The sequence below is a fragment of the Tricharina praecox genome, assembly GCF_024521635.1.
Source record: "Tricharina praecox strain CBS 144465 chromosome Unknown BZA05scaffold_55, whole genome shotgun sequence".
NCBI lineage: Eukaryota > Fungi > Ascomycota > Pezizomycetes > Pezizales > Pyronemataceae > Tricharina > Tricharina praecox.
The window spans coordinates 23,649-31,740 of NW_026250457.1; the positions used below are offsets into that span (position 1 = coordinate 23,649).

General features: G+C 56.0%; 1 protein-coding gene across 1 annotated transcript; it reads right to left on the reverse strand.

The window, feature by feature from the left end:
* Window positions 1-2,272: 2,272 nt before the first annotated feature.
* Window positions 2,273-4,331, reverse strand: BZA05DRAFT_413528 (Six-hairpin glycosidase-like protein). Its single transcript, XM_051485193.1, has 7 exons — window positions 3,960-4,331; window positions 3,723-3,899; window positions 3,634-3,660; window positions 3,445-3,572; window positions 3,373-3,388; window positions 2,526-3,307; window positions 2,273-2,458 (listed from the first exon to the last, which is right to left on the reverse strand). Exons 1-7 carry the CDS (start codon window positions 4,181-4,183, stop codon window positions 2,391-2,393), a joined length of 1,422 nt encoding a protein of 473 aa, XP_051334641.1. The 5' UTR covers window positions 4,184-4,331; the 3' UTR covers window positions 2,273-2,390.
* Window positions 4,332-8,092: the final 3,761 nt, after the last annotated feature.

The following is an 8,092-nucleotide window of genomic DNA, read 5'->3' on the forward strand; positions in this document are numbered from 1 at the left end:
ACGATTGCAAGATCCGCCCGTCAAGTCCGAGCCTGGGACGTACGGGTCGGTCCCCATCCAACGGTACGTGGAGGACGACCATCCACGTCACGTGAATATGTCAACATGATTCGGCTGATTGATGATTTTTTACATAGTACTGATATCCTACACTCCACCGCGCCAGTTCAACCCTCACAGCTCCACAAGCTGCGAAAAATAAGAGTAGGTATTCCGATTCGGCCGCCTAAAGTGCCGCCCCCGGCCCCTCGCACAGCGCTACGGGCACCATGTCTCACTCGGCCACATAAAGTCCACGGCCAAAATCAGGGTTTTACCCACGGGCTGGCGGACGGACGGCCGTCGTCGGCTGTCTTGTCCGTCCAATGATAAAACAATGCCGTCTCGTCCCAAGCTCGGGCGGACGTACAGGAGCCACGCCGTCCGCCCTCGTCCTCGTCCTCGTCTTCAGCCCAGGACAGACGGACCAGCCGATGGAGAACACTGCACTGCACTGCTGTCCCTATCATTCCTCGTAGCTACTTACCTACCCAGTCCGTTCTCACGATCAATAGCCCCACTACTTACGCGTATGTGCGGCAGATCGCCACCTCAACCCGAGTCCCGTCCGTCGACGGGCTGCACACTGCACACTGGCACGGTGGTACGCTGGTACCGACGTACCGCAGTGCTCTGCTGCCATCACATCACGGCATTCCGGCGACCGGTCAACTATCACCACGGCCCGGGGGCGTATGAACGTCACGTGCACTAGGTCACCTTCGAATCATGGCTTGGTGGACGGACGCGTGGAAGTCTACTTCCAACTCCCGCGTTACAACTCCCGCGTTTCGAATACCTAGTTAAAACTTCCGGGCAAGCAGTCAGGACTCAGGAGTCACCGTCAGGAAGCCTGCGCCTCACTGCCCCGCTGCCTCGATCCCTCCATGCCACGATGCCGCGCTGTCGCGAACTCTGTGCCTACCAGTCAAGCCTTTGAAGTTTAGCAAGCGGGCTAAGGGATTGCAAGCGGGAATTCAAATTTGCCATTTGCAATCGCCACGAGTAACGAGTAACGAGTTCTGATACCGCCCCTACCGTCCCAACCGTTCGAACCGTTCCTACCATCCCTACCGGTTCTACCGTCAATACCGTCCCTACCATCCATACCGCTCGAAGGCTGATGGATGCTGGATTGCTCATTGCCGGAAACCTAGTCCGCCCGCGTGGACGGTGGGAGTTGTCTTCGGCCGTCGGAATGCGAAGCTCGAACGGGGACGATGTCACACGCAACGCCGAATCGATGGCGGATACGCAAGATCAACTAGATAGGTACAGCCTACAGAGCCTGATGGCTCGGATCTATCCGGTCCGCGGCAGCCTCGAAAGTTGAAACCACTAGTACTCCGATGCCGCTACCTTTCGCGACTCGCGACTCGTGACTCGTGACTCGTGGACGAGTGACCGCCCGACCGGCGAGATCCGGTCGACCGTCCCGTCCCGACTCCCGGAATTTGGAAATGCGCGGAGCTGGGGGGTACACGTATTCAGACGTGACATGACAAGCTCGGGCATCGTTAGCAGGTACTTAATGTACCTAGATACCCAGCATTCGGGAGCGGGAGGAGTAGTTCCTTTATCTTTTAACCACACAGAATCTTGTTTTCCATATCCTTTACCCAGTAACAAGCTGGATCGTCATATCTGCGCTCGTCCTGTGTGTCCTGTGTGTCCTGTGAATTCTGTGTTCTGTCTCGACCTCGCACGGCAAGATTTCGATCCTGTAGGTTGTAGTATCGCACCCAATGCTTTACTTTTACTTACCCAGTCCACCCTCTTGATATATATTGACGAAGGTTTATTTGTGGGATGGAAGAATCTTTGCCCTCTTCCCCTTCCCCTTCTACCTAGAGTCCTAGAGTCCTAGAGTCCTAGAGTCCTAGAGTCCTAGAGTCCTAGAGTCCTAGAGTCCTAGAGTCCTAGAGTCCTAGAGTCCTAGAGTCCTAGAGTCCTAGAGTCCTAGAGTCCTAGACGGTGGTGGCGGCCGAAGAAACATAGACGATCACTCGACAAAGGGAGTTGCGAGTGGCGACAAATATCAATATCAATACCGTCGTTACTGCCTGCATGTTACCAACAGCCTGCCTCTCCCAGTCTTGTACTCACGATTGAAGTTGCATTCTGTTATCCCGGCTTCATCACATTCCCCATAGGTAGAGTAGAGTATTGAAGGCTGTTGGGATGTGGTAGATGTTTGCAGGTGATCATGGATGTCGCGCACAGTTCACGTGGTCTTCAATGTTCATGGATTTGGGCAGCCAAAAAAACAACTTTTTCCATTTCCGCGGTTACGCCATAACCTCGCAGTACGCGTGACACTCACACCGCCGATTCCTCCAGCGCTGGCGTACTTAGTACGCGGTGGCCCCATCCCTCGCCCACTTCGTCGTCAAGAAACTGGCATAGCTCCAGGTGAGGTCTACACATCCTCGTCAGTATCGTACCAATCAAACCGAAGGAACTCGACGGGACCGGACGCAACGTACCCCTGGCACCCTTCTGCAGGCCATCAGACCTTCCAAACTGCTCACTCAGACTGCCGTTAGTGGCGGCGTGAGCCTGGCCGGTGGCGATGAAGGTGTCTGCGTAGTTCTTCATTCCGGTGACGATGTTTGCGTACGCGGTGGAGCCGGCGGCGTAGGTAGTCGCGGTGGCGGAAGAATAGAATTTCTGGTAGAAGCTGAGGGAGCGCGAGGAGACGATGATGCTGCCGCGCGCGGCGAACTGGTTGATCGCTGTGTATAGCACTTCGGCAACCGTGAATGTGCAGATGAACCAGGGGTGCGCGGTGGAGGTCCCTACGCCGTCGTATACGTCGCTGCTGTAGCGCCCGATGGCGATGCCCGGTGCGCCGGATTGCGCGTTGATCGGGTACAGAGGGTTCATGACGTCGACTAGCTTCTGCAGGGTGACGAGGACCTCGTCCGAGCTGGCGGGGTAGATGCCGAAGCCGCGTGCTCCGTTGCCGTGGAGGGCGCCGAGAAGGGTGCCGCAGTCGAGACCGTCGCGGCCGGTGTTGAGCGTGGACAGGAGGTAGCCCTTGCTGGAGCTCCAGAAGTTGGGGAGAGCGGCTTTGATGGCGGTGGCCTGCGTGGTGTACCAGGTGGCAGCGCCGGTGTCGCCGAGACGCGTGGCCAGCTCGGCACCTTCGACCAGAGCGCGCTGCTGAACCATGTAGTTGAAGAAGTGCTGGCCGGCAACCTCCTCCCACAGGTCGAAGCCGTTGGCCTGCCAGTAGTTGGCGACGTATTCCAGATCGTTCTTGATACTAACACAGCATCAGCCCGCACTCCCAGCAATCTCAAGAACGATAAATAAGGAAGTAGCACATACACCGAGTTGCTAGGATCTTCAAAATTGTCAGTCAACTTTCACGCAGGAATGAGGATCGAGTGATGAACATACATAGGCTGTCGTAGAGCAAGCTCGTAACGTACGAAGTCTCGCCAGCATCCAGCAGCATGTTGGCGAACTTGATCAGGACGGTGGCACGGATTGCAGGGCCATCGTTCTGGGGGCGTCCCCATGATCCGCTATGTCGGTCAGTACGGGAACGAAGATTGATTTCCGAGGAGCTGGATGAGGGATGCATACGTGAAAGGGGTTCCGTTGACGAGGAACCTGGAGGTGTGTTAGCGGAAATGTGCAGAGATGTAGGTGGAATGCGCGCGGGGTAGACGAACTTGGGCTCGCCGATACCCGCGCCCTGGTAGCCGCCAGAGGGATTCGATGTGCGCTGCAGCTTGTCCGACTCGGTGGCGAATTCGCGAAGGAGGGTGTTGAGCGATGAGTTGCCGTTGATGTAAGAGTTCAGGAGAACCTTGAAGACCATGGAGGAGTCGCGGGTCCATTGGTAGAAGCTGCGATGACCGTCAACCGTGTGCGTCGGAGCGAGATCGGGGTAGAGGAAGAACACATACTAGTCCGGGCTGGAGGTGCTAGGAGACGCAATGACGGCTCCAGCATCGACATTCTTGGCGAACTCGCCCTTGCTGCCGATGTTCCTGAAGAGGGCGGCTCTGGCGAGGGGCTCTTCGGCGGTAACCCAGGTGCTGACGGTGGTGCTCTGGCGAGACTTGAGAACACGCGAGGAGGCGGCGGCGATGAGGCCGGAACAGAGCAGAAGAGAACGGAGGAAACGCATGATCAGGGAGTGGATGGCACGGTCGGTGTCGAACCAAAGAATGAAGGAGTAAGAGATGGGGTGAGGAGCGGATGGACGGAGGAGAGGCGGGCCTTTTTAAAGGGCGCGTACCGCTAGAAGGCTGCGCAGGTCTCTCCTTTTCGATGACATCGTGCAGCATGGAGACGGCCGTGTCCAGCGCTGAGCGCAGACGCAAGTTCGACTGTTCCTGTTCGGTGCGAGCGCAGACGCAAGTTCGACTGTTCCTGTTCGGTGCGAGCGCAGCGCAAGTTCGACTGTTCCTGTTCGGTGCGAGCGCAGACGCAACTTCCACCGCTCCCGATCAGCTCGATGTTTATCCGACGGATCCCTGTCCATCTCTGTCGGCCAATCGCTGGTTGGTGGCACCGACGGATACTCGGTTCGTTCGCACGTGCATATGGCAAATGCCGCGGGTGATTGGGTGGAGCACCAAGAGGGGACAGCACCATCTGCACCGGCGACTGCATTGGTTGCTTTTTCTCTTTCTGTGTTGTTTGCATTTTTCTGTTTGGTGGTCGATTGCATGCGACCTTGCACTTCATGAGGATTCTTCCTTGCAGGCTGCGGGTGACATGCGGGGAAATAGCATGGCATCTTATCGACCCCGCATGGCAATCTGGATATATCGGGCTGTATGTAGGCGACTGCGCTAGCGCCAGTGCGATGCCCAACGCACGCAGCGGCTGCAGGTACAGAACAGGACATCGCGTGGTATGATCCTGGTCGGCCGTTAAGTGGCAGATACTTTATTCTCCGGCCGTGGCAGATACCTTATTCCCCGGCCGTGGCAGATACCTTATTCTCCGGCCGTGGCGTCATCCTTTTTCCACAGCGGTTCTGCTGCTGCTGCCGAGTACTGACTTGCTTGCTTGGTGGTGGCAATTCCGACTCGGCACCCGCCGTCCGCATATCACTGTCGCGGCCATCCCGCACGACATGGGGCCAGCGAGGCCGCCTGCGCTCTCGCCACGCCGGGATCCGCCGTGGCGCCGTGGGATAATCGAGGCTGCGCTGCGTTCTCCTTTCTCAGTGTCACAACCATCGGTGTGGTGGTCCATCTTCAGCGGAATCCGGCGCACCTCGAAGGGGGTTCGGTCGAGTGTGTGCTACATGCGTCGCGGGGTAGGGCATTGGATGCGCCCTCAGTCAAACGCCTGGAGGATCTATGCAGAGTACAACCTCTGCTCAGTCCGCGCGCTCCGCCGTGGGTGTTCGGCATGTGTCTCCTATCTCTAGCATTCACTCGATCTTTGACATCTCCTCAGCTGCCCGTCCAGGCAATCGAACCTCAAGCGGCGTTACCCCTCCCCCCCGGCATTCGCCGCGGTAATTCGTATGCATACGTAGAGAACCTTCCATGCAGAATACTATCGAATCCACGCGAGCAGTTTGGTCTTACGGCGTGATCTCGACGGGGGTGGAAATATAACACCATCCGCACTGCGGGGACAAGTGCCGGTACCGTAGTGAAGTGATGGAAGCATGATTGCCGGAATCCAACATCCCCGCGGATCCCTGCTCTCCAGCTTTCTTCCGGCTGAGCTTCTAGAAGGCTTCGAATTCCCTCACCCACATGGCACGTCGCCCCGCCTGCACCCACCGCTGCTGATGGCACATGTCTACAGGACTGCATGCGGAAGTCTGACCACACTTCTCGCTTCCGTTTATCCATCGAAACGTGGAGTACCCACCTATGTAGGTTGTATTGCGACCCACGTCACCCTAGCGAGAATCGAGATATTGCCTGGTTCTCCGACCTGGGCTGATGATGCCATGTGAAGACATCGAGTTTATCCGTATACACCGCACTATGGCCAATTATTGCATCCTCCACAGCAACTACCTACACTAAATCTTCCCTTCGCCGATTCGTCACATCTCTTACGATACCGGACAAAAAGCCGGCCTACGTACACTACCGGTACTATACCGATGCCTGTATGGCCGTGGGAGACTCGCTGCGAACCCCGAGTTTACTATCCGCGCTCGATGTTGCCAGCCGCCAACGTCAACGCCAACGTCGCGCCGGGGGGAAGTGCCGAAATGATGCATCTCCACGTCTCGCCAATAGTCTGGCTTCCTATATCTTGCGCGCAGATAACCCCTAGAGTCGGCGGTGAGCCGGTTCTACGTTCCAGGACATGAACCCCCGCCCCGGCCATCACTTCCATCGGTGACGCCTAATAGCTACCTACCTACGTCGTCGAACGCTGTACCCACCCTGCAGCGAACAAATAGTGGCAGTGGGTATTCCCACTAGTTCCTCTGTACTTCTCATCAACTTGTAGACAGTGGGGTACGAAACCACCAGACCCAGCCAAACCCATGCGACACCAAAACGCAAGAACCACAGCTGGCGCAACGACGTGTCACATGGTCCGGGTGATCGGCGCGTGTGAACATGTGCCACCATAAAGTAGTCGCAGATTCGTAGTCGTAGTCGTAGTCGTAGTCGTAGTCGTAGTCGCAGTAGTAGTCGCAGTAGTATCAATTCAGCCCCCCCGCCAGCGGCCGCCCCAGCTGCCAAAGCTTAATCAGGCAAATCCCAACCGCAGAATACCCGCCGCGGCTAAGCGATTGGCGGTGGCGCAGGCGTAGCAGCGCACTCACATACCCACTTGGGAAGCGCACAGTGCCATCCAAAGTTAAACAGCACATCGCCGGTCATACACCGAAACCGGAATTGCAGCAGCCGGTGCTCTCACATACAGACCATACGTACCTACCATATCGAGCCGTGTACTAATGTCGTTAGCCTTATGTAGGGCTTGGATAAGCGTACGAAATAAAACAGTCCTCGTATCATACAGCTACAAGCGTGTTGAACTCGTGAGGCCTCAGTAAGGGCTGTGTAAAACTAAGGCTGATGTTCTCATTTCCCTAAAATTGTCGTAACTCCTACATCATACCTATCCATCACCTAAATCGGCCTTGTCACTTTGTAAGCCTCATAGCTTTCGTCAGGCCTATATCGTCATTGTTGAAATGCACAGCACTGCCGTACAATAATGACTGTGAGCCTGGCAGGTTTTGTGAAGCATTATGGGATGCATCAGCCCGGGACAGAAAACCCAGTATGATGTAAGCGTTCAATGAGTCTTATTCGAACTATGGGTTCCATCACTCTTATGAGTTAGTAGCTCATATGCGAAAATCAGACCGTGTGATACGGAAATTCTTATATCCGCCTTGTGTCCGTCTGGCACTGGCACTCTGAGCAGGATGTGTCGTGCCCAGCGTACGCCTCACCAATTGCGGGGCCGAGAGGAGCTTTAGCATTCACTGCAGAGGAGAGAGTGGAGAGGGGGGGGGGGGGCGGGGGGGAGGGGGTTATTCGTGTATTCTGTAGATGATGATGATGAGAGAGAGAGAGAGAAAGAGAGACAGCTCGGACAGCTCTCCCTCTTGCCCACAGGAGCTCATCGGCTTCAATCAAACCTGCCAGACAATGTCCCAGCGGGTTGTTAGGCGCAGAGTTTTATGAAGACAGATATGGTGAGGGTTATTTTGCAGTTAAAAGTTTAAACCCCACTTGCTAACAGCTCCTCCTCTCGCCCACTGCTCCCCCATCACTTCCTCCACTTCCTCCTCTCGCCGCAACTGCTACTCCCGCCGCAACTGCTACTCACACTCCCACCGCAACTACAACTCCCGCCGCAACTGCTACTCACACTCCCACCGCAACTACAACTCCCGCTGATAGCTCCTCTCTCACATAGTTCCTACATACCCCCGCCGCAACTGCAACTCCTCGTCCTCTCATAGACAACTCATTCTTCACCCCACCACACCCCTGGCACTTACTTGAAGGATAATGCTGACAAGCTATAGGAAAACAACGGTTAGTAAGGCGATACAGTACCTAGGGTCCACTGCGGCGAGGCCAGC